A 27,355-nucleotide genomic window follows, 5' to 3' on the forward strand; every position below is an offset into this window, starting at 1 on the left:
AGCAGCTACAACAGTGCCTGGCATATTTTACATACCTGATAAGTATCTGTTGATTGATCAATATGCTCCTTAAGACTGTTTCAGATATCTGAAATATTTGCTTCGATTTCTTGAATTAATTTTTATGTTTCCTCCAACTAAGGATAGTTCTAAGTTATTGGATGTTTGTTTCAAGACATAAAATGTAACTTCATCGTTAGAAAACAGGTGCTTACTAAGAAGAATATCCTTTACCTTAAAAATAACAACCTCTAGTCATAAAACCATGCCCTGAAAGGACATTCTCTGCCACAGAGCGGGAGTGGCCACCGGTCTCTCATGGGGTCAGCCACTAGAGGACGATGTGGTCACATACGCTGCCAAACCCTTGATAAAGCCAAGAGGAACCTTGATACGCAGGAATGAGTGCTTCCAAGTTTCACTTCTCCAGCTTCTAGTCACACTGTTGGTAAAGTCTTCATTCAAGTCTCACTTCCAAAAATGAAAAAAAGAAAGAGCACAACTATCATGAGTAGGTCGTTAGTGAAGATAAAAATCACAGAAAAATTGTGAACATGTCAAAGTCTTGAGGAGGAATAAAAAGTGGCTCAGCAGATACTGTACAGCTGTCAGGATACCGCGAAAGGGTTGACGCTGAAAATATTTGACTCAAGCTCTTCCTGCGAACAAGGCTATAAGTTTCTAGCTGGCAATGAAATTGTGAAACGAGTTTAAGGACAAGGAGCTGAGTCAAGTAAATGAAATGGCAAGGAACTGGATTTGGAGTAGTTTGCTGTCATACAAAACAAGTAAAAAGAGAAGCTCTTCTTTGAAAACTGCATCACCTATAAAACTGCATTTTATCAGAATCAGCAATAAAAATACACAGTCACATCAGCAAATAACCTCTGAATTTTTTTAAATAAGAGATGGAAGATTCAGACAGCAGCCTTTTGTGATTGACTTCAGTAAACTCAGATCTGCTATTATTTCCTTAAAGTTACCCATATAATACATGGTAAGTATTTCTAATGAGTGATTACAATAGAGATGTATTTTTCAGGACAATCTGATTTTGATCTAACAGATGATTGACTTGGGTTTCTGAATTTTGAACAGTAATTCAATCCACAGCGCTATTATCCTGAAGAAAGAACATCTATTCAGGTTAAATTTGCATGGATTCTCAGTAATTTTACAAAAACAAATGCTGTATTTGTCATTCATCCAAAAAATATGTAAGTTCGTGCTACGCAATAGAGAATGTCTGTGTTTGTTAAAAGGCAAATATGATTTCTGTCCTCCTGAAGCTTATAGTCCAGCTGGTGGAGACCAGCAAGTAAAGGAGCACATTACATTCTAGTTGTAGTGCTATGACTGGGGGAGTTCAAGGTGCTTTATTAAAAGTAAGTAGCAGGTATTGTGAATAATGCTGCAGTGAACTATTCATACATATGCGTTTATAATGAAACAGTTTCTATTCCTTTGGGTATATACCCAGTAATGAGCTTGCTGGGTCTAACAGTATTTCTGTTTTTATGTCTTTGAGGAATTGCCACACTGTCTTCCACAAACTAACTCACACTCACACCAACAGTGTGTAAGTGTTCCTTTTTCTCCACAACCTCACCAGCATCTATTTTGACTTTTTAATAATAGCCATTCTGACTGGCATGAGATGGTGTCTCACTGTGGTTTTGGTTCGCATTCCTCTAATGATCACTGACGCTGAGTTTTTTTTCGTATGGTTGTTGGTTGCATGTATGTCTTTGTCTTTTTCTTTCTTTCTTTTCGTTTCTTTCTTTTTTTTTTTTTTTTTTTTTTTTTAATTTTTAAGTGGAGTTTTACTCTTGTTGCCCAGGCTGGAGTGCAATGGCGCGGTCTCAGCTCACCGCTACCTCTGCCTCCTGGGTTCAAGAGATTCTCCTGCCTGAGCCTCCCGAGTAGCTGGAATTACAGGAGCCTGCCATCACACCCGGCTAACTTTGGTATTTTCAGTAGAGACGGGATTTCGCCATGTTGGCCAGGCTGGTCCCGAACTCCTGACCTCAGGTGATCCACGAGCCTTGGACTCCCAAAGTGCTGAGATTACAGGCATGAGCCACCGCACCTGGCCGTATGTCTTCTTTATTTATTTATTTATTTATTTATTTTATTTTATTTTTTTTTAATTTTAATTTTTTTTTTTTTTTTTTTTTTTTTTTTTGAGACGGAGTTTTGCTCTTGTCACCCAGGCTGGAGTGCAATGGCACTATCTCGCCTCACTGCAATCTCTGTCTCCCGGGTTCAAGCAGTTCTCCTGCCCCAGCCTCCTGAGTAGCTGGGATAACAGGTATGCACCACCAGGCCCAGGTAATTTTTGTATTTTTAGTAGAGACGGGGTTTCACCATGTTGGCCAGGGTGATCTCAAACTCCCGACTTCAGGTGATCCACCTGCCTGGGTCTCCCAAAGTGCTGGGATTACAGGTGTGAGCCACCATGCCCGGCCCATGTCTTCTTTTTAATGTGGTTGGTTTTTTCTTGTAAATTTGCTTAAGTTCCTTATAAATGCTGTATATAAGACCATTGTTGGATACACAGTTTGCAAAATTTTTTCCCCCATCAATGATAGACTGGATAAAGAAAATGTGCTACATATACACCATGGAATACTATGCAGCCATAAAACGAATGAGATCATGTCCTTTGCAGAGGGAAACTGATGAAGGTGGAGGCCATTATCATTAGCAAACTAATGCAGGAACACAAAATCAAAGACCACATGTTCTCACTTATAAGTAGGAGCTAAATGATGAGAACACATGGGCACATTGAGAGGAACAACACACACTGGGGCCTATCGAGGGAGAGGATCAGGAAAAATAACTAATGGGTACTAGGCTTAATACCTGGGTGATGAAATAATCTGCACAACAAACCTCCATGACACAAATTTACCTATGTAACAAACCTGCACATGTGCCCCTGAACTTAAAATAAGGTAAATAAATAAATAATAAAACATAGGCAGCAACATGTGCTAACCCAGCCTTGGGAAAGGTGAGGTATTTTGGAAGAAGTTCTGTTAGAGAGTGCCAGAAAGAGGATGGTAACAGACAGGAAACAGATCAGGACATTTCCCGTGGTAAGACGTGATTCATTCTTGTTTCCTCCTCCCTAAAACACGGTCCTTAGATTCGATTATCTCTGTGGTTCCATTCAGTCTAACATTCTGTGAAGGCAATTTGAAGGCAAAATTTAATAGGAAAAGGTAATTCAATAACTTTGCTTTGTAGACTAATTTTCACAAGCCTGTCTCTTCAAATTACTTAAATTCTCCTTCCCTTAAAATCAGAGCTTTAAAGAAGATAAGGAGGGTTCAAATTATGGGAATTCTATATTGATTTGATATTTGACCGATTTTATCGAAACAAATATCCAGATAAAATACTTTTATAGATACCTGACTTTCCAATTTCCGAAGTTCTCTTAATCCTAACACGTATTTCTATAGATATATCTGCAAGTTCCTACTCATTGTGATATAAACGCTATGTAATTTATAATTTTTTGACTGCAACATAATCCATTTACTGCATATGTGAACTTTCAAAGTTTTTTTCCTTTTTACTAATCTCACATTTGAAACTCATTTAAATTCCAATACAGGGCTCCATGCAGTAGTCAGTTACCACCCTTAAGACCTCTCTCCCAAGGCTATAGTTTCACATCTCCAACTGCCCGGTTGCCTTTTCCGGTTGACTGTCATCTCAGTCCTTCGTAATTATTGAAGAAAGATTAGAAGAAAACTTAATTTTACTATGCAGACTGGAAGTGAGAACAAAGGAGCCTTCACCCCATATGCTGAAATTCATTTCTCGTCTGTTTCCACTTTCGTAGGACTTAAAGTAATGAAGTGTTCTATTAGTACATCTTTCAGCTCTTCCTTCTTCATTTGGTTAATTCTCAGTTTAAAAAAGCACCTGATTTGGATAATAACCTCGAGTTTTATATACTGGTTTTATTATTGCTTAGTGTTCCTCTATATTTAAAATTCACTTTCAGAGACAAACTTTTCACAGGCAAATAGGTGTTTGTTTAATAAGTAAATCAGTGTATCATTTGTGTTTAGCTGTAGACGTAGTTCACTGATTAATTCTAGATATCACGGAGTATAGATCTTCATTACATAGATTTTGATCAAAGCCTATGCCCTGAAACAAATGCTACACACAATGAAATCCTAATCAAACCTGGTTTCCCAGTATAACACTGGAATGATGGAGGAACAGGCCATCTTACTCTGGAATACTTTGTTCAAGAAGACCCGTGCACCTGCGTGATGATGTTAGTGTAGCTAATTTAGTGGTTTTCTACAAAGTCTTGTCATCAAGTGAAAGTTTTACTTCATTTCCCTTGATGTGGTGGTCCGAGGTTTGCAGGTTCCTGAGCATAAGATTTGAGATCATCGTGAAAAAAGAATTGCAATCATTTTTGAAGAGCAAGGGTTTTGATACGCTTCAGTTGCCAAGGAATTTATGAACACCCATATTTTCAGACTCTGCTTTTAGATCAATCTCTAGTGTTTGAGGCAAACTAATTTATTTTAACAGAAAAATATATTGCATGGTGACCTAAACACTCAGTAATTACTTTGGCTTAAGAATGAATACCTTCATGTGGGCAAAATATGAAATTTAAGTATAATAAATTTAAGAATTGATTAGATGTATATTATACTTGTGAATTTGAAATCATATATTTTGATCAAGACTAAAAATTGACCTTAACCTAAAGCAAGACTTAATTTCCTGGCAATATCAAATGAGAGCTGCTCCCTGTTGGATATCAGCTGTTAAAAGCACACCTTTTTAACTGAATACCTACAAACTCAGCTCAAGAATAATCTCTACCTCATCTGAGTAGTTAGTTGTACCTGTCCAGTATCTACAGACCTGAGATGATTCCTTAATTCCAAATCTTTGGAACAACAAATATAATTAATTTGAGAGAATAGAAATAATTCCATAGTAGTATCTGCATATACATTGATTGAAACCAATTAACGATCATGGGAGGGTGAGAAGGATTGTTTCCCTCCTCTTCATTAAAGGATGGCTAAATTCATTTTGCCCTTTGTGGCTAAAGGCAAATTCTTTATTACTTTTATTTATATTTATTTTTTATTTTTTAAGACAAGGTCTGGCTCTGTTGTCCACACTGCAGTGCATTGACGCAATATTGGCTCACTGCAGGCTCTGCCTCCCAGGTTCAAGGGATGCTTTGGCCTTATCCTCCGGAGTAGCTAGGACTACAGGGACACACTACCATGCCCTGCAAATTTTTGTATTTTTTTTTTTTTTTTTGAAGAGACCAGGTTTCACCATGTTGCCCAGGCTGATCTCAAACTCCTGGGCCCAAGCAATCTCCCTGCCTCGGCCTCCCAAAGCGCTGGGATTACAGGTGTGAGCCACTGTGCCCGGCATATATATATATATATATATATTTTTTTTTTTAGTCTTTTTTGGAGACAGAGTCTCACTCTGCCACTCAGGCTGGCGTGCAGTGATGTGAACGTAGCTCACTGTAACCTTGAACTCCTGGGTGCAACTGATCCTTCCATAAATGCAAATTCTTAATCCTAATCTTTTTTGGTTTAGTCATATGTCCCACTCACCCCGTCCTTTTCTTATGTCAAAAGCAGTCTTCAAGAGCCTCCAAACTCAGCTAGAGATGGTGATCTTTAAATACCATATTGGTAGACTGGAGCCAACTTGCACTAACTCACTAGAGCTGATTGTTAAATTTTCAGGAGTTTTTGAGCCAGTTGTTAGAGACGTTATTAAAAATTCAATTATGTAAACTTACAATTAGATAATTATATTAAACTTAATATAATTTATATTAATTTGATAAATATATTATAAAATGTAATAAGTACTAAAAACATCACTTTTACTTTACCATTATCTATTTTGTCTTTTATATGATGTAGATCATGGAAATCATACATGATAATATGCTGCCATGCATCTCTTCCCAACTGTGCAATCAGTAATGTCATATTGGTAGCCTGAAATCACCACGGTGGGAGTATTTATGCCATGGAAATCTGAAAACACTACAAGTTGGGACTCCCCACCTCTTCTACCCCAGAACCCATTGTTAACACTTTACCAGCACACCACTGGTACCTGCCCACAGGGCCTTCTAAGGGAAGTTGTTCTCCCTTTCCCAGAAACTGCATCTCCATATGACTCCACACCTTTCCTCCCAGACACAGCTGGCTGGCCTAGGAGTGAAAAACTAACAAAGGAAGAAAACGTCTATAGGCCAGACCAAGCTAATGCTTTCTCTTTAGAATTTACATTAAGATTCATAGAGACTTGTGGAATTAGTAGCCAAGTCATGCTCGCAGCAGTGTGCTAGAATGAATGGCCTTGAGCTCTTGTGATGTAGGTCCCTAGAGCTGACCTGGTTGACATGCCTCCTGACACCTCATAGTACCACTTTTCTCTGGATTCTATACAATTTTATCCTTAAAATATGTCTTTTACTCGAGCTAATGTAATTGCTTTTCTATTCCTTGCAAATTAGTGTGCCTTAAGAAAAACAGTTTTAAATTCTCTCAGTTTCTGATGATTCTAATACAGGAACTATCTAGATGTAGGGCAGAATATCTAGGCTCAATTTCTGGCAGTATAACTCAGAGAAAATTCTTTAACCTGGCAGCCTCTCAGTTTCCTCGTCAGTAAAAATTGAAAGAGTGTATATTTTAGTGATATTTAAGCGCCAATAGTCTACAAAGGTACTTCAGGCTCCACTGTGGGAGCTGAAAAGGAGCCTTTAAATGGACAAGGTCCAGATTTCCCTCCTTTTCAACAAAAGACACTGTGCTGTTATCTACTTTGTATTTTGGGGTTTAAGAAATAAGATTTCTTTTGACAAACAGTTTTTACTAAGCACTCCCCTCCTCACCCCACGCCCACCACTCCCCAACAAAAACTTAGAAAGATTAGAAAATTCCCAGACTAAGCTATCTCTAAATTCTTTTCGGTCTTCTATAACGTTACAGGGTAGATATTAAATGTTCCCGTGCATATCGTGCATATTACAAAAACATTTGAATATTTTTTTGAGCTTTTCCGTTCCTGCTGTTGTTTGCATTATCTTCTCTTAGTAGAGCGTTTCCAAAGAACCATGGTGGACTTAACAACTCAACTCAGTCCCAATCTGATAGCCCAATCTTAGCAGAGATACCCACCTACTTTTTTCTGTGAATTCTGGGCCTGGCCTGATAATTTTGCTTAGCACAGTGTTCTGGATAACTAATACCAATCAACTGAAGTTGGCAGGGGATGAAACTCGTTGGCCATCCCACTAAACTTCTTCAGGTATGTACACTGACTAACCTTAGGCTATTCTTGATGTCTCTAATGGCTCCCTCTTTATGCTGAGCTTTCCATCCGTTCTGAAGACTGCCCTTCTATTTGGTTATCTGCTCTTGAAGCAATTTCCCCATCCAACACCTGACAGTCTGGGGTTAGAGCCAGAAACAAGGGTATGTACTGGTTGCACTAGGCCTTACAACCACATACCTACTGGGTCTGTCCATGTGGACATTTCAGAGGAGAAAATGCTGCAAGTTAAAGAAGATAAAACACTACACTGTTTGCTTAAAATACCAAGTTCCTTTTGGCCTTTTCCTTAATAAATAAGAAAAATCACTAATAGTGTCTTCTTAGTAGTCTTCAAGTAGTGAAAGAAATTTATTAAAATACTCCTTGGTTAAATCTCCTCAGGCTATATCAAGCTTGTGTAACTTTTCCTTTAGTTTCCAATTGTTCAATCAATTTTATTGTTCTTAGTTGAACTCTTTTCAAGCTCTACACATTCCTTCTAAGTTGCAGAGTTCATAACTGAGCAAAGTCCTCTAGTAGATAACACATTAGTATAAGAGCATTAGGAAGAAAATCTATGTTTTCTTTTATATAAACTTTTTATTGAAGTGTTACATATATAAAAATGTTATAAAAATTGTAAGTGGACAGCTCTATGAATAGTTATAGAGTAAATACACGTATCATTGGCACCCTTATCAAGACACAGAACTCCCAAAACTCCTTTTTCTCCCTTCTGATCACTTCCCTGCACATAGGGAAACCACCATCCTAATCGCTAACATTATTTATATCTATTTGCTGTTGTTGTTGAGCTTTTAAAATAGAATAATACAGTTGATTCTTCTGTGTCTGCCTTCTTTACCTCACCTTTGCTTTAAAATTTATCCCAGTGATTGCATGTAGTTGCAATTCAGTAATTTTCATTGCTTTATATCATTTGATTATGTGAATATGCCACATTTTTAAATAATCCAGGCCACTGTTGATGAATATATGAATAGTTTCTGGTTTGTTGCCAATTAGAAATGATGCTACTATGAATATTCCTCTATATGACTTTTTTTTTTTTTTTTTGAGACGGAGTCTCGCTCTGTCGCCCAGGGTGGAGTGCAGTGGCGTGATCTCGGCTCACTGCAAGCTCCACCTCCCGGGTTCACGCTGTTCTCCTGCCTCAGCCTCCCAAGTAGCTGGGACTACAGGCACCCGCCATCACGCTCGGCTAAATTTTGTATTTTTAGTAGAGACGGGGTTTCACTGTGTTAGCCAGGATGGTCTCAATCTCCTGACCTCATGATCCTTCCGCCTCCGCCTCCCAAAGTGCTGGGATTATAGGCGTGAGCCACCATGCCTGGCCTTCTCTATAAGTCTTTTGATGGATACAAGTACTCATTTCTTTTCATGAGTATTTCACCTAAAAAGTGAAATTGATGGGTCATAGATATGATATGCATATGTCCAGCTCTAGTAGATACTGCTTAGCCCAGTGGGCCCAAGCAAAACTCAGGCAAAGGCACCACTGGCCACAGAGGTTTCTGGACAGGAAAACAACACCCCAAAGACCCCATAACATTTTGCTACCAAAGTGTCATGCTTGTGTAATGGGTGATCATTATGTTAGCAGGAGGTTAGTCTGCACCAGAAGACACCTTTTGATGAGCATAGAAGCTTTAATCACCATCAGACTTGAAAATAGGACATGACAATTGAGAAAGAGCTTCCTTGTTTTTGGGTGGGAGGCTTTGCTGGTAGTAAGTCCATTCCACTATTGCCTGTGTCCCAAGTACATAAGAAGTCACTACCACCAAATAGAGAAAAAAGACACAGGGGATTGTGGGACTTAAACAACCGGAACTGAACAGTGAGACACCATCAACAAAGTCCCTGGAAATAATGTGAAACAGACTGGATAGATGTAGTAATCAAAGTGAGGGTGTTACTGGTCTGGAATTTAGGTAGTTAAATGTGTACAACTGCCAGCTTGGTTATTGTCACTAGTGAAAGATCTAAGAACAAAAGGGGAGGTGTGGCCAGTCAAGTCAGTGACGTTTGGCCATGGATGATGCTGCGCTTTCCTAGGAGAACCAAAAGAATGAACAAAGTCAGCTGGGCACAGTGGCTCACGCCTGTAATCCCAGCACTTTGGGAGGCTGAGGCGTGCAGATCACAGATCAAGAGATCGAGACCATCCTCATCAACATAGTGAAACCCCGTCTCGACTAAAAGTACAAAAATTAGCTGGATGTGGTGGTGCATGCCTGTAGTCCCAGTTACTAAGGAGGCTGAGGCAGGAGAATTGCTTGAACCCAGGAGGCGGAGGTTGCAGTGAGCCGAGATCGTGCCAGTGACAGAGTGAGACTACGTCTAAAAAAAAAAAAAAAAAAAAAAAGAAAGAAACAAAAGTAAAAAAGAAAAAGAATGGACAGAGCCAGAGTCTTGGGGGAAACTTATTGCTTTCAGGCTCTAGTTCAAGAGGATACTGCCAAACAATATGTAACAGGGTAACTTCAGCGCTAGAATCTTGAAATCACGAAATTTGTTCTTGAATCAAGCCTTCTCCGTGATCATACTTTGTTCTCCCCCCATCTTTTTTTCAGAGGGTCTTGCTTTGTCACCCAGGGGCTGGAGTGCAGTGGCACGATCATAGCTCACTGTGCCTCGAACTCCTAGTGCAAGCAATTATCCCACCTCAGCCTCCTAAGTAGTTGGGACTACAGGCATGCACCACCACTCCTGGCTAATTTTAATTTTAATTTTTGTAGAGACAGGTTCTCAATATGGTGCTGTGGCTGGCCTTGAACTCCTGGCTTCAAATAATCCTCCTGCTTTGGCCTCCCAAAGTGCTGGGATTATAGGTGTGAGCCACTTTATCCAGCCCACACTCTGTCTCTGATCCTTCTTTGCCAATCCCTTGCTTTTTCCCTTTGGCCTCCCATCTGTGTTGATTGCATTTCCTGATAGATGTGCTGCTTGCTTTGTCAGCTTCTTTAGTGTCTGATGCCCCACTGTGTTTCCTTGTCTCCTAACTTGCCTTACTGTGTTGGCCTCTACCTTCCCCTCTTCTCAAGACGTTGCCTTTCATTTAGTAAGTATAATTGAGGTCCTAATGTGTGCCAGGAACTGGGCTAGAAGATGCATGCCCTGGCCTCATGTTGCTTGGACTCAGCTTGGCTTTGCCTAAGGGAAAAAGGGTGAGAGGCAGATCACAGTCGTTGGGAGTGAGAGCTCATCAAAACAGAAAACAGACCCTCAGTGTCTTGGGTAACTTGGTTTCCACAGGCCTGGATGCTGAGGAATTGAGTTCCAGATTGCTGGTGGCTAGCACTTTGAAGAAAACAGAACAAGAACATACCTTCCCCAACACTGTCTCCTTTGTCAATTGTCCCCTAAGGAAGACAGCATCGAAGGTGGGAGACAATTTGAGAAATTGATCACAACTTTCCCAAGAGGGACGAAGATGGTTGCAGCCTTGCTCTCTGCTGGTAGACTTGAGTGGACCTGGAGATGGGGCGGTTCATGCGCCCTAATATAGATCTCAGATGTAACTGCTACTCTTTTAACTAGTCAAGAATCTGGAGGTCACAATGACCAAAATAAGGAAAGCAGTCTATTTCACTAGAAGTTTGGTTAAACAAGACATTCCTGCCTATTACACTTATATTTTACATTTTCAAACTTTTTAAAATTACTAATGTATTTGCAATTTTAAATGCAGTAGAAGCTTAAAATAATTAGATAAGGGAATGAATTTTTTTTTTCTTTCTTCTTTTTTTCTTTTTTTTAACAGAGTTTTGCTCTGTCACCCAGGCTGGAGTGCAATGGCTCAATGATGGCTCACTGCAACCTCCTTTTCCCCGCTTCAAGCAATCCTCCCATTTCAGCCTTCCAAGTAGCTGGGACCATAGGCACGCACCACCATGCCTGGCTAATTTTTGTACTTTTTGTAGAGATGGAGTTTTGCCATGTTGCCCAGCTTGGTCTCGAACTCCTGAGTGATCAACTCAGCTTGGCCACCCAAAGTGCTGGGATTACAGACGTTAGCCTGTGTGGTCAGGGGATGGAATTTTAAGTTGAAAGAAGAAGGCAATCATAGGCCAATTGTAGATTTTCAGAAGAGAAATGATATATGAAAAACGCTATGAAGTATCTTTCTATGGTTTACTGATATACTTGGAGCATTTTACTTCATTAGAAAGATGCGTTCAGAGGTGATCACTGATTTCAACTCCACTATTTTAGAGACTGTGGCTTCTAAAGCATTATAATTAAAATGTAGCAAATCCAAGGCTAGAGTCCAGATTTCTTGACTTCTAATTTATTACTTATCCACCGAGGTATATGCTTTCCTAAAAAACACTTTTTGGCTTAATCCCCGCTGTTTTAAACATTTTTAGTGTTTCAGAATATTTCTTTTTATCTAGACCATAGTGAATGTTAAGTGGATATTTCTTTCAAGGTGTGGGCTCTCACTGTGGAGTAGGGGCATTTTGGGGATTATTCTTAATGCTCAGTAGAACTGACACAAAAGGTAAGGGATGTTGAGCTGACTCTATATTGCTCCAACAATATTATCTGAAATTTCAAAAAAAAAAAAGATTCCAAATTCCTAATATCGCATTTTCTTGAAAATTTTCCTCTGGGAATTAAACTCAGAAAAATACCCACATAACAAGGGAATTTGGTTATTTTTGTGTAGCTATAGTTACAGAGCATCAAACTTGGGAAGAGAACAGTAACTATTCTTAAGGAAATTTGGCCTATAGAGGGAAAGTACTGTTGAAAATTATTAGTAAAGTTACTTTTGCACGTGAGAGATATTTTATCCAAAGCTCTCTGACTGCTTTACACACCTCAACTTAGCCCTTCTCACATCAGTACTTAGCTTCTAACCAGAGAAATTGTTTGCAGGAGCTCTATCAAATTTAGAAAACTGTAGAGAAACTACATAGAAATCTATACGTATGTGTATTTGTCACCTTAGATGAAGAACGCCATTTTCCTCATCTGTAATGTGATGTTATCGTATTACCTCCCTAATCCTGTTTAGAGCTACTTAGCTTTTTTTTTTTTTTTTTTGAGACGGAGTCTCGCTCTTTCACCTAGAGCTACTCAGCTTTTAACATGCAACTAATAAAAATTGATCAGTCTGTCCAAGAATTCCGGCATTAGGCTACACTGAGAATTTATGAGAAAATCAGGAAATAATGTTCAGTTCAAGGTAAACAATGTCAGAACTATTATAATTTTTTTTTTTTTTTTCCAGACAGAGTTTCGCTCTGTCACCCAGGCTGGAGTGCAGCGGTGCAGTCTCAGCTCACTGCAACCTCCACCTCCCGGGTTCAAGCGATTCTCCCACCCCAGCCTCCTGAGTAGTGGGGACTACAAGTGCATGCCACCATGCCTGTCTTTTTATTTCTTATATTTTTAGTAGAGACGGGGTTTCACTGTGTTAGCCAGGATGGTCTGGATCTCCTGACCTCATTGTCTGCCTGCCTCGGCCTCCCAAAGTGCTGGGATTACAAGCGTGAGCCACCGTGCCCTGTCAATCTAATTATTGTATTACATATAATATATATAATTATTACCCAGAAAATAATTAATTTGGGGAAACTAACATTCTCCAGAATATAGAGAAAGCATAAATGGAGGAAAATTTGGTGATAAAGCAAGAAGCTATCACCGAGTCTTCCTTACGCATTGATTACATAAAACCAACAGGCTGAAACTGAAAAAAACCCAGGGACGGGTTTTAAAATAGACACAATTTGTTCATCTGCTACAGAAGATTTTTCTTTCTACCACTTTTAGCAGCTTTAAGAAAGCAAAATGCCATTAACCTCTACCAAAACAAGAGGTAACGGGGTGTACATGATGGGCTACTTACATGCAAGGTGTTAGGAATATAAATTGCAGAACATGAGCCAGAAAAAAAACTCAATTAGTCGTCTCTGAAAGCCTTTAGTCTTTATAAGAATTGCCAGAATCAACTGATCTTGTCTTCTCTTGTCACTGCAGCCCAACTGAGACCACTGTATTTAGTTGTCTGTTCCCTTAGATCCACAATATTTTAGGGGCTCCCGGCACTTTTCCATAGTATGAAGAAGAAAGCTAACATAATTCAAGTTACCGAAATCGGGGTCTGGGGAGAGAAACTGATAGGAACTTCACCTACACTTTCTCATAAAAACTGATACTGACAATATAGCAAACAAAAAGTATAGCAAAAACAAAAAGATGACACAATATGCTTATCATTTCTGTATTTTATATTCATACCAACAGCCTTTCTCTCAAAAATCAGGGCATCATTCAAGGTTTTATCTTATTCACAGAAGTTTTTAAATCCTTCGTTTTATAGACACAAGATAGTTCCGATTTGTTGAATTAAGTGACCTCGGGTGTGCTAATGCTTCTAAAAAACAGCATCAGCCTTCTCCCATCAAAAGTACGGAAGCTGCCCTTGAGTCGTCAAAGTGTTTGCCTTAATTTGCAATCGTTATGACTTGAGCCAAATGCTTATACCTCATTTTTGTCATATATGTGAAGATACAATTGCAAATCGTTCACGACCTTGAGTCTGGAGGTCAGGAGACCGTTAGGAGATATGAGCGTCCCAGACGGGCGCTGACCCCCGCTCGGAGACCCACCCCGCCCGTAGCAGCGGCGCGGGCCCCAGACAGCCTGGGGCGCCCGGCAGCCCCGCACTCTGTCACGCCTCAGTTCCGCTGACTCGGCTGTGCCCGAGGTGTCGCGCTGCCGCGTAGCCAGGTGTCGCCGAGGCCGGCGCGGTAATTTATGACTGCGTGGTTGGGCTGGGGGTTCGGGGCCGGGGAGCAGAGCCGGGATCCGCCGCCTCTTCTAGGCTCTTCCCGGGCCGAGCCCGGAGTCCCCTGCGCTGAAGGTGGCGTCGCGGGTCCCCGTGGCCGCGCGAGTATACGGGTCGCTCCCGGCCGGCCGCGAAGCTCGCGGAACCGACTTCTCGCGAGGCTTCGGCGCCCCCCTCCGTCCCCGCCCGTCCGTTCTCCGCCCCCTCCCAGGTCTGAAGTGGGCAGTCACAGCGATGGCTGCGCTGCGAAGGCTCCTGTGGCCGCCACCCCGGCTGCCGCCTCCACTCTGCGCTCACCAGCTCCTCCTTGGGCCGTGGGGGCGGCCTGCGGGGGCGGCCCCGGGCCTTCCTGGCCGGCCCTTCTCCTCCCGGGAGGATGAGGAGAGGGCTGTGGCGGAGACGGCGTGGAGGCGGCGGCGGCGCTGGGGGGAGCTGAGCGTGGCGGCGGCGGCCGGCGGGGGGCTGGTCGGCCTGGTGTGCTACCAGCTATACGGGGACCCCAGGGCCGGCTCGACGGCGACCGGGCGGCCCTCGGAGAGCGCGGTCGCGGAGCCCGAGGACCCGCCCCGCGGCCGGGGGATGCTGCCCATCCCGGTGGCGGCTGCCAAGGAGACGGTGAGTGCGCGGGCGCGCGTCACACCTTCGCGAGGGCTGTGACCTTCGTGCCGGGTGCGCAGGACCCCGGAGACTGTGGGGAGGGTGCGGGCGCTGTGGCCGCTGGTGGGGAACTTCCCGTGAGCAAGGCTGACACCTAGGCCGGACAGCCTGGGATCCGGTCACCCACGTGTTGGGAAGACAGGTGATGCTGTCACTGATGCATCAGGACCTTAAAGGTGGCTGCAGCTACCAAGTATCATTACAAACCCAAAACCAACACCCCTCCCCTCTTACAAAAAAAGATTCAGAAATGAAGGCCATGACAGGCGAAAAGGGGACCGCTGTAGGTGTGGGGAAAAGGAACACCTAGATTGCGCAGGGCGACAGCAAATGACCCAGGAGGTCTGTTGCATTAGGATGAGGTTCCAAGCAGTGGTCTGAGATCTCAAAAGCCACTGCATTAGCATATGGGAATTTATTAGTCCCAAGAAAGGAAATGCTAAACCTGCATGCTAACCTCCTTATACCCAAGGAATGATGATGTTACCAGGTTGGAAAAGAAAAAAAAAATTGTTCAAAAAGAGACATATATTTCTCTCTTTTTTCCTCCCCGACTAAAGCCAGAATCCCATTAGTAGGTACAATAAAACACAAAATGGATAGGATAGCAAATGTAGGAGGCTGTGAATGACGCTAACTCCTTCAGAAGAAAGTCACATGAAAATGTTCAACTGTCATTATGTAGTTAATAATATAAGGTAAAGGTGTGTGAAAGGCAACAGTGAGTAAAGGAGCGTGATTTTTTTGGTCACATCAGTTTATTTAATAGTCATGTAAATGATTAGGAAAATTGTCTAGGGAGATTTTCCTTTCAAGACTCGAAGAGTGTGAAAGGCGTAGATGAAAATAATTTAGGAAACAGGGAGCTATGCCGTTTTTAACTTTAATGCAATTTATATAGCCTTTGTTCTTTTCTTAATACACAGTGGTGATCTGATGTAAGTTCATCCGTTCCTTTGGTGGAGGTTGTCAGTACAATTAGGTTACAGAATCTGCTTTATGGACCATCGGCAGATCACAAGCACCTAATGTAAAGTCCTTTTATACATGAATATTCAAAATACTAGGAAATACCCTCAAACCTCCACCCCCAGCCCCTTCACACATACACATACTCTTTTGTGGCTTGGCAAGGAGCATAGCGTTATTTGTGATGACAGAACTTTTAATTAACCATAGTTGAGCTGGGAACAGATCAGCAAGGTAGGGAATTCAAGTAGTATTTTCTTTTCTTTCTTAAAATTAATTTTACTTTTACAGTTGAGAGATGGTGTCGCACAGTTTTTAGAAAGACCACGTTCAGAAAACTAGAACTTTGACTCCACCACTTGCTACTTGTGTCGTTATGGAGAAATTACTTGACCTGTCAATGCCTGTTTCCTCACCTGTGAAATGAGGCTGATAGTCTCCTAGGGTGTTATGAGAGTTAAATGAGTTAACACAGTATATTTAAAACAATGGTGCTACTAAAGAACGTTCAATACATTTATTTTTTGGCTGGGTGCGATGGCTCACGCCTGTAATCCAGCACTTTGGGAGGTCGAGGCAGGTGGATCACCTGAGGTCAGGAGTTCGAGACAAGCCTGGCCAACATGGCGAAACCTCATCTCTACTAAAAATACAAAAATCAGCCGGGCACATGGTGGTGGGCGCGTGTAATCTCAGCTACTGGCGAGGCTGAGACAGGAGAATCCCTTGAACCTGGGAGGCAGAGGTTGCAGTGAGCCGAAATCACACCTCTGCTCTCCAGCCTGGGTGTCAAGAGCGAAACTCCATCTCTCTCTCTCTCTCTCTCAATCTCTCTCTCTCTCTCTCTATATATATATATATTTTATTCGTTTATTTATTGTCTACTTTTGTGCACTTATTATTGCTTAGTGTTTATGAAAATTTCTGTTCATTGTTTTAGAAGTCAAATAATGCTAAAGTCCTGTGTCTTACCCTTCGCTAGTCTCTAGTCCTGCATTCTGATTGTCGTGTCTTTTGTATTTCCTTCTCCAAAAACTTTTATGATCTTCTCTTTATCTCTGGTACTTAAATTTTCGCAGTAATGAGCTTCGGTGTGGGTATTTTTTCATTGATTATGCTAGGTTCTTAAGAGGCCTTTCAATATGGAAATCCATGTCTAAAAAATTCTGTGTAATTTTCTTGTATTATTTCTTTATTGATTTTTTTCTTCTCCCTCTTTCTATTCTCTCTTTCTGGAACTGCTGTTTGAAGTTAAATTTCCTAACAGATCCTAATCTAATTCTAATCATTCTTATATTTCATTTTTTAAAAATCTTTTCGTCTGTTTGTTTTTATAGGAGATATCCTGGACTTTATCTTACAACCTTCCTACTGAATTTTTTTTATTTGTGCTATTCTACTTTTTTAATTCAAAGAACGATTTTGTGTTCTCTGATGTTCATGAGTTACAGCATTCTATTTTGCTTCATGACTGCTATATTTTCTCTTTTTGCTGTAGGGATGTAAATTATATCTTTGTTTTGCCTTCTCAGGATATAAATTATAACTTTGTTTTGCCTTCTAAGGATATATATTATAACTTTGGCCTTCTCTGTACATTGCTTTGTTTCTTCCAGGTTCCTTTTTGTTTCTGTTTGATTCTATAAGCTCTTGCTTTCATTTTGGAGGTTTTCCTCACATATTTGTGGTTGGTACCTGTCTGTTACTTGAGAACCTCTCAGAAGGTCTCTGTGCATAACATGTCCTTTCGTTTGGTGATCTGGGCTTTTTATTAATGTGCATCCAAATGTCAGTATTTTATAGCTCTTTTTCTTTGATGCTTTTGAACTTCTACAAAAAATAGGAGAGATGGGAGGTGCAGTAGTCTTCTGGAAGCAGACACGTGCACATATATGTAAGAGCATGTGTGTTGGTGAGTATCTAATGATATACTTAGGTATTGTTATCTCATCCTCTGCTTTTAGCCCCACTACTTACTCTGACTCCATAGCTCCATGGTTCCCACGGCCTTGTCCATTTTGGGATTCTGTATAGCAAATATTAATACCTTATTTCCATTTAGTCTTCTCTGCAGAACTCAGGTAGTGCCTCTGTTCTCTTAAGTCATTATGACTCCTCTATCTCTTCAATTTTGTAAAAATTTTATAAATTCTCTAGAGTGTTTTCATTTCCCCTCCTTTTCTCTATCTTAGCTCTTTTGTATTTTTACCTTTTTATACTCTTTACTGTGAATTTAATATAGTTAGGGGAAGAAGATGTTGAAAGAGAATCGTGGGGTCAATCTGCCATTTTTCAGAAATATTATTTTAGTAGCATGTGCATGTAGTCCCAGCTACTCAGTGGGGCTGAGATAGGAGGATCCTGTGAGCCCAGGAATTCAAGGCTGCTGTGGGCTATTATTGCACCATACCATTTCAGTCTAGGGGACAGAGCGTGACTTGTCTCAAAAAAGAAAAAGAAATTTTATTTTAAACCTATGCTGCCACTTCATTTATTATTATTATTATTATTATTTTATTATTATTATTTTGAGACATAGCGTCGCCCCATCGCCCAAGCTGGAGTGCAGTGGCGTGATCTCGGTCACTGGAACTTCTGCCTCCCAGGTTCAAGCAATTCTTCCACCTTAGCCTCCCGAGTAGCTAGGATTACAGGCGCCTGCCACCGTGACCAGCTAAGTTTTTTGTATTTTTAGTAGAGACAGGGTTTCACTATGTTAGCCAAGCTGGTCTCAAACTCCTGACCTCAAGATCTGCCTGCCTGAGCTTCCCAAAGTGCTGGGAATACAGTTGTGAGCCACTACACCCAGCCCATTTATTATTTTTTATTTTTCTGAAGTGATAGAAATGATTCATTTTGATGTTTAAAACTATAGCTAGGAACTTCTGATTTATAAAATCTCTTTTAAGTATAATATGCTGCTGAGCATAAGCCTGGCGTGTAAATTAACCTGTATGTGTTATAAGAATAATTTAACTGATGGAAGTGACCAGCAGTAATTTACAGAAATATGGTTCTCTTGTATGATAGCCTTGAAGATTTTTATGTCAAAGACATTGGCTCTGAACTCGGAAGGCCTTCCCTGACTCCATAGATTTGTTGAAATATCTCTACTTTCAGATAATGACTTTTTTGTAATTATTTAGTCATTGTTTGTCTTCTTTACTTGTCTTAGCCCCTTAAGGAGAGGCACTGTGTTCATCTTTGTCACCTTTATATCTTCATTGCCTGGTAAGCGTCATAGCCTGATAGGCACAATATCTATTTGTTGAATAAATAAGCTCATGCTAAATATTTGTGTGGAATATACACTGAGAATTGAGTTTAATATTTTGTTCAGCTAAAGCAGTTATTTTTAGCATTTGAATTGGGATGACTTCAGTAAAGGTCAAAATTCCAGGCTTTGGGAGATCAGGTCACGTGGCACTGTATTTATTTTAATTGTGCAAGTTTGGGTTGCCAAATTTTTTAGTGAACTATGGCTTTGACCTTTATATATATTATAAAGAGATGATTCTGATTAGAACCTCAAAGTTTTAGCCTTAAAGCACTATTTTTATTAGTGGGAAAAATTTTTGTTCTAGAACCGCCTTGTTTTTCAGGCCCAGAATAAAAAAATGATGAGATTGCTTAACATACTTCAGTGTTTTACTTAATTGTACAGAAGACATGATCTTATTTTATGATGTTTGCCTTAAGAAGCTTCAAACAACATATTTGAGTATTACTCTGGAGTGGAAAACTAGTTAGACAAATTTTGTATCTCTTTCATATCTATAATAATTGCAAATAGTCATACATTATTATGTTTCTTTATATCTTTTCCAGCCTCTTTTCTCAAGGCAGCGTATCTTGAGATGTGAGGATATGCTTGCCTTTACCCAGAATATTGAAGAATTTGCCAGATGCATATAGGCATTCGTTTTGTTGTACTTCATTTTCTCGTGCTTCACAGATACTGCATTTTTTACAAGTTCAAGATTTGGGGCAACGCTGAATTGAGCAAGTCTGTTGGCACCATTTTTCCAACATTATATGCTTACTTAATGTTTCTCTGTCACATTTTGATATTTCTTTTAATATTTGAAACTTTTTCATTACTATTGTATATTATGGTAATCTGTGATCAGTTATGTTTGACCTTGCTGTTGTAATTGTACCATGCACCATGAACTACATCCATATAAGACAGCAAAGAGTAAATGTTATGTGTGGTTTAGTCCATGGACCAGCTGTTCCCTAGTCTCTTTCCCTCTCCTCAGGCCTCCTTGTTCCCTGAGTCACAAAAATACTGAATTTGGGTCAGTTACTAACCCTAGAATGGCCTCTGAGTGTTCAGGTGGAAGGAAGAGTTGCACATCTCTCACTTTAAATCAAAAGCTACAAAGGATTAAGCTTAATAAGGAAGGCATGTTGTGATACCACATAAGCCAAAAGATAGGTCTCTTGTGCAAAGAGTTAGCCAAGTTGTGAATGCAGCAGAACAGTTTTTGAAGGAAATTAAAAGTGCTCTTTGTGAACACACAGATTCTGAGAAGACAGAACAGCCTTACTGCTGAGATGGAGCAAGTTTTAGTGGTCTGTATAGAAGACCAAACCACAACATTCCCTTAAGAGAGAGCTTAATCCAGAGTAAGGCCTTAACTATCATCAGTTCTTTTAAAGTTGAGAAAAGTAAGGAAACTGTAGCAGAAAAGTTGGAAGTTAGCAGAGATTGGTTCATGAGGTTTAAGGAAAGAAGCCGTCTCCATAACATAAAAGTGCAAGGTGAAGTGGGAAATGATGATGTACAAGGTGTAGCAGGTGATCCAGAAGATCTAGCTAGGATAATTGATGAAGGTGGTTACACTGAACAACAGATTTTCAACAGAGATGAAATAGCCTTTTATTGGAAGAAGATACCATTTAGGACTTTGATAGTTACAGAGAAGTCAATGTCTGGCTTCAGAACTTCAAAGGATAGGCTGGCCCTTTTGTTAGGGGCTAATGCGGCCGGTGACTTGAAGTTGAAGGCAGTGCTCATTTACCATTCTGAAAACACTAGGGTCCTTAAGAATTATGCTAAATCTACTCTACCTGTGTTATGTAAGGGGAACAGCAAAGCCTAGATGACAACACATCTGTTTGTAGCATGGTTTACTGAATATTTTAAACTCACTATTGAGACCTACTGCTTAGAAAAAAAATTCATTTCAAAATATTACTGCTCGTTGACAACGTACCGAGTCACCCAAGAGGTCTGATGGAGATTTACAAGGAGATGAATGTTTTTATGCCTGCTAACACAGCATCCGTTCTGTAGTCCATGGATCAAGGAGTAATTTTGACTTTCACATCTTATTATTTAAGAAATACATTTTATAAGGCTATGGCTGCCATAGATAGTGATTCCTCTGATGGATCTGGGCAAAGTGAATTGAAAACTTTCTGGAAAGGATATACCATTCTAGATGCCATTAAGAACATTTGTGATTTGTGGGAAGAAGTAAAAATATCAACATTAGCAGGAGTTTGGAAAAGTTAATTCCAGCTTTCATGGATGACCTCAAGGTATTCAAGATTTCAGTGACGGAAGTAGCTGCAGAGTTGGTGAAATAGCAAGAAAACTGCTATTAGAAATGGAGCCTGAAGATAAGACTCAATTGCTGCAATTTCATGTCAAAACTTTAACAGACGAGGACTTGCCTCTGTGAATGAGCAAAGAAAATGGTTTCTTGAGATGTAGTCTAATCCTGGTGAAGATGCTGTGAAAATTGTTGAAATGACAACAAAAATTTGGAATATTCCATGAACTTTGTTATAGAGCAGTGGCAAGGTGATATAGTTTGGCTCTGTGTCTCACCCAAATCTTACCTTGAAGTGTAATAACCCCCACATGTCATGGGAGGGACCCAGTGGGAGGTAATTGAACCATGGGGGCTGGTTTTTCCCATGCTGTTGTTGTGATAGTGAATAAGTCTCACAAGATCTGATGTTTTATAAAGGGGAGTTCCTCTGCATGTACTGTCTTGCCTGCCACCATGTAAGACATGACTTTGCTCCTCATTCACCTTTTGCCATGATTGTGAGGCCTCCTCAGCCATGTGGAACTGTTGAGTCAATTAAACATCTTTCCTTTATGAATTACCCATTCTCGGGTATGTTTTTGTTAGCAGCGTGAGAACAGACTAATAGAATAAATGGGTACTGGTAGAGTGGGGTGCTGCTGTAAAGATACCTGAAAATGTGGGAGTGACTTTGGAACTGGGTAATAGGCAGAGGTTGGAACAGTTTGGAGAGCTTAGAAGAAAACACGAAAATATGGGAAAGTTTGAAACTTCCTAGAGACTTGTTGAATGGCTTTGACCAAAATCCTGGATAGTGATGTGGCCAGTAAAGTCCAGGCTGAGGTGATCTCTAATGGAGACGAAGAACTTGTTGGGAACTGGAGTAAAGGTAACTCTTGCTATGTTTTAGCAAAGAGACTAGTGGCGTTTGGTCCCTGTCCTAGAGATCTGTGGAATTTTGAGCTTGAGAGAGATAATTTAGGGTATCTGTTGGAAGAAATTTCTAAGCAGCAAATTGTTCAGGATGTGACTTGGGTGCTGTTAAAGGCATTCAGTTTTATGTATTCACAAATATGTGGTTTAGAATTGGAACTTATGTTTAAAAGGGAAGCAGAGCATAAAAGTTCAGAAAATTTGCAACCCAATGATGTGATAGAAAAGAAAAACCCATTTTCTCTGGAGAAATTCAAGCCAACTGCAGAAATTTGCATAAGTAAGGAACCAAATGTTAATCGCCAAGACAATGGAAAGAATGTCTCTAGGCAAAGTCAGAGATCTTCACAGCATCCCCACCCATCACAGGCCTGGCAGCCTAGGAGGAAAAAATGGTTCTATGGACTGGGACTAGGACCTTGCTGCTTTGTACATTCCTGAAACTTGGTACCCTGTGTCCTAGCCATGGCTAAAATGGGCCAATGTATAGTTCAGGCCATCGCTTCAGAAGGTGCAAACCCCAAGCCTTGGAGGCTTCCATGTGGTGTTGGGCCTTTAGGTGCATAGAAGTAAGAATTGAGGTTTGGGAACCTCTGCCTGGACTTCAGAGGATGTATGGAAATGCCTGGATGTCCAGGTGGAAGTCTGCTGCAAGGACAGAACCCTCATGGAGAACCTCTGCTAGGGTAGTGCAGAAGTGAAATGTGGGGTCGAGTTCCCACTGGGGCACTGCCTAGTGGAACTGTGACAAGAAGGCCACAATCCTCCAGACCCCAGAATGGTAAATCCACTGATAGCTTGCACCATGCACCCGCAAAAGCCACAGACACTCACCACCAGCCCATGAAAGCAGCCAGGAGTGGGGCTGTACCCTGCAAAGCCACAGGGGCAGAACTGCCCAAGGCTGTGGGAGCCTACCTCTTGTGACCTGGATGTGAGACATGGAGTCAAGAAGATCATTTGGAGCTTTAAGATTTGACTGCCCTGTTGGATTTTGGACTGGCATGGGCCTGTAGCCCCTTTGTTTTGTCCAGTTTCTCCCATTTGGAATGGGTGTATTTACCCAATGTCTGTAGCCCCATTGTATCTAGGAAGTAACGAACTTGCTTTTGATTTTATAGGCTCATAGTCAGAAAGGACTTGCCTTGTCTCAGATGAGATTTTGGACTGTGGACTTTTGAGTTAATGCTAAAATGAGTTAAGACTTCGGGGGACTGTTGGAAAGCATGATCAGTTTTGAAATGTGATTTGAGAGGTCCCAGAGGTGGAATAATGTGGTTTGGCTCTGTGTCCCACCCACATCTCACCTTGAATTGTAATAATTCAATTATTTTAAATTGAATTTAAAAAATTGGGAGATAATTGAATCATGGGGGCAGGTTTTTCCCATGCTGTTGTCATGATGGTGAATAAGTCTCATAAGATCTGCTGGTTTTATAAAGGAGAGTTCCTCTGCACCTGCTCTCTTGACTGCTGCCATGTAAGACGTGACTTTGCTCCTCATTCGCCTTCTGACATGACTGTGAGACCTCCCCAGCCATGTGCAACTGTTAGTCAATTAAACCACTTTCCTTTATAAATTACTCACTCTCGGGTATGTGTTTATTAGCAGCATGAGAGCATACTAATACACAAGGTTTGAGAGGATGGACTCCAGTTTTGGAGAAGTTCTACACTTGCTACAAAGAAATCTTTTTTTGTAAAAGGAAGGGTCTGTCGATGTGGCAGACTTCATTGTTGTCTTATTTGTAATCCCAGTACTTTGGGAGGCTGAGGCAGGCAGATCACAAGGTCAGGAGATCGAGACCATCCTGGCTAACACGGTAAAACCCTGTCTCTACTAAAAATACAAAAAATTAGCCAGGGGTAGTGGTGGGTGCCTGTAGTCTGAGCTACTCAGGAGGCTGAGGCAGGAGAATGGTGTGAACATGGAAGGCTTAGCTTGCTTGCAGTCAGCCGAGATTGCACCACTGCACTCCAGCCTGGGCGACAGAGTGAGACTCTGTCTCAAAATAAGTAAATAAATAAATAAATAAATAAATAAATAAAAATGAAAATATAATTATAAATAAGAAATTGACACAGCCACCTCAAATTTCAGCAACCACCACTCTGATCAGTTAGTAGCCATCAACATCAAGGCAAGACCCTTCAGTGTCAAAAAATTTTGATTTGCTGAAGGCTCAGATAATCATTAGCACTTTTCTAGCAATAAAGTATTTTTAAATTAAGATATGTACTGTTGTAGGCATAATGCTGTTGCACGCTTAATAGGCTAATTGTAGCATAAACATAGCTTTTATTTGCACTGGGAAACCAGAACATTTATGTGGCTCACTTTACTGCAGTATTTGCTTTATTGTGGTGGTGTAGAACTGAACCTGCAGTGTATCCAAAGTATGCCTGTAAATGGAGAAAAGTCCCAGTTTTTTATAGTAAGGGAAGTTACATACACACGAAATTGAAGATAAGCTAATTCTATATGGAATAGCATTGTTGTGTGAGAAGCTAAATAGCTGATCCCCTCTCTTAGTTTCTTTAATCACCTTGTCACAAGTCCACGAGAGTCTGGATGCCTTATAATGGCCTGACGATCTAATAGATTCACATACAATGTGAGTAGAGATTACCTTTCAGTTCTTTTCAATATTTGGGTTTAATGTGACTTCTTAATTGATTCTCACATATAGTCCTATTTATAGGGTTATACATACATAATTTGGGGCTGGACTATTTTATAAGTACTAAGTAATATGTAGCTGCCCTCTTACAGACTATGTAATTTATCTCTAGTAATTTTTGAGAAATGAACACTGTTTTCTACCCAAAGATTAAAGAAAACATTTGAGATCATTGAACAATGACATTAACCCTATAAAATAATTTTATATATTTATGGCACAGTATAATATTTTGATATGTGTATATATTGTAGAGTGATTAAATCCAGCTAATTAAGGTATCTATCATCTTGCATTGTTACTTTTTTTTTTTTTTAGATGGAGTTTTGCTGTTGTTGCCCAGGCTGGAGTGCAGTGGTGCTATGTCAGCTCACTGCAACCTCTGCCTCCCGGGTTCAAGTGATTCTCTTGCCTCTGCCTCCTGAGTAGCTGGGATTACAGGCATGCACCAGCACACCCAGCTAATTTTTGTATTTTTAGTAGAGACGGGTTTTTTCCATGTTGGTCAGGCTGGTCTCGAATTCTTGACCTCAGGTGATCCACCCGCCTCAGCCTCCCAAATTGTTGGGGTTACAGGTGTGAGCCACCATGCCTGGCCCCATTATCATATTTTTAACCTTAAACATTTTCAGTTCTTTGAGGAAGATTTATTCATTACCCATACTATAACAGATAAGTCTTGTATCTCAAAAGATTTTAATAAATCCTTATTTAATGACCGAATTAATTAAAAATCCAGAAATAAATTACAATTTTTCTAATTATTACAGTTCTTTTGAAATCTTGCTTTTACAAAATCATTTCATTCATGTAGATTTGCGTTGGACTTTATGGAGATCAGAAGATCATCTAAATACCCTAGCAGAAGGGGAAAATAATAGATGTCTGTTACCTTGTGTTACCTATGAGGATTAATGATTGGATACTGAGTCATAGTAGCTTTAGCAGTAATGGTGAATTTAGTAACTAATTACAGTTTCATGAAATAGCAAATGCAGAGATTATACATTTTTATTTTCTTCCCCATAAACATATGAGAAAAAAAAATTCACTTTCTTTAGAGGCATCCTTAGACTTCAGTATTAGTGGCTTGTCAAATGCTTTAAGGTTTTTCTTATTTTTAGATAGTGGCATATGTAAAATTTTATGTGGTAGTCCCACCGTATCTGCAGGTTAACTTTCCGTGATTTCAGTTACCAGTGACCAACCTCTGTCTGAAAACAATAAACGGAAAATTCTAGGGTTTTAGTGGTCAGGGAAATGGAAGAATCAAGGGTGTTATTCAATAAGTTTTTGTCTTGGGCAACTGGGTGGATTTGCTGCAATTCACTGAGACTCGGCCCTCAGAAGAAAAAACAGGTTGAGAATGATGGGCATGGTTGATAAGTTTGTAACTTGTACAATAGATCAAGGTGTCTTTTGAACAGCTGAAGGTAAATTTCCATTTGGATGCATAGGTCAAAAGCTCAGGAGAGAAACCCTTACTATAGAAATAGATTTGGGAATCATCACGTATTAAAAATCTAAGAGTGGATGACATTGTTCAGAATATGTAGAATGAGAAGAGAAAAGCATCTAAAGAGAGAACTCTGGTGAGCATCCATGACTTAAAGTACTGGCAGAGAAAAGAAAGTCTGCGAAAGCTGAAAAGTTGAGTCCAGACAGGTTAAAAAAAAAAAAAAAAAAAACAAAACTCAGGGGGGCCATGGAAGTCGAAAAAAGATAGTACTGTACTTTCAGAAAGGAAGCAGTGAGTTATACTGAAAGCTACCCAAGGAGGTCAACTGAGATAGAAATAGAAAGTGTGCATTGAATTTAGGAACAAGGGAGTCATGGGTGAGTTTGTGAAGACATTGGAGGTGAAAATCAGATTACAGTTGGATAAGCTGAGTAAACGCGTAATGTGGACAAAGTGAGGTGTTGACAACCATATCAATAATTTGGCTCTGAAGAAGAGGAGAGAGGATAGTAGCCTGAGGGACATGGAATTTTTTTTTTTTTTTTTTTTTTTTTTTTTAAGATGGAAGACCCTCGATTGTGTTTAAATGCTGATGGAAAGAAGAAGATTAAATTTAAAGGAAAGAGAGAATAATTGATTTGATAAGGACCCAGATGGGAGTAGGAGATAAAAATTAAAGCACAAGGAAAGAGTTTAATCTTAGATAATAGGAGGGATGCTGTTTCCATTATGACAGGAGGATGGGATGCAAGGACACTGTATATATGCTTAGTGATAAGTAGTTGAAGGTGTTCTTGCCTGACGGCTTCTATATTCTCTGTGAAATAGGAGGTGATGGCATCTTCTCAGAGCAAGATACAGAAATATGCGGAGTAACTATGATAGACGTTTGGGGGAAAGTGGAGGATTGACTTAGCCACTGCAA

The 27,355-nt window shown here is 40.3% G+C and overlaps 1 protein-coding gene across 1 annotated transcript in view; it reads left to right on the plus strand.

The window, feature by feature from the left end:
• Positions 1–13,614: 13,614 nt before the first annotated feature.
• Positions 13,615–27,355, plus strand: part of MICU3 (mitochondrial calcium uptake family member 3) — a 93,345-nt gene continuing 79,604 nt past the window's right edge. Inside the window, 2 exon segments of the mRNA XM_007961723.3 lie at positions 13,615–14,502; positions 14,504–14,800. Coding sequence (XP_007959914.2) covers positions 14,155–14,502; positions 14,504–14,800 — 645 coding nt within the window. The 5' untranslated portion in view covers positions 13,615–14,154.

The sequence above is a fragment of the Chlorocebus sabaeus genome, chromosome 8 (assembly GCF_047675955.1).
Source record: "Chlorocebus sabaeus isolate Y175 chromosome 8, mChlSab1.0.hap1, whole genome shotgun sequence".
Taxonomy (NCBI): domain Eukaryota; kingdom Metazoa; phylum Chordata; class Mammalia; order Primates; family Cercopithecidae; genus Chlorocebus; species Chlorocebus sabaeus.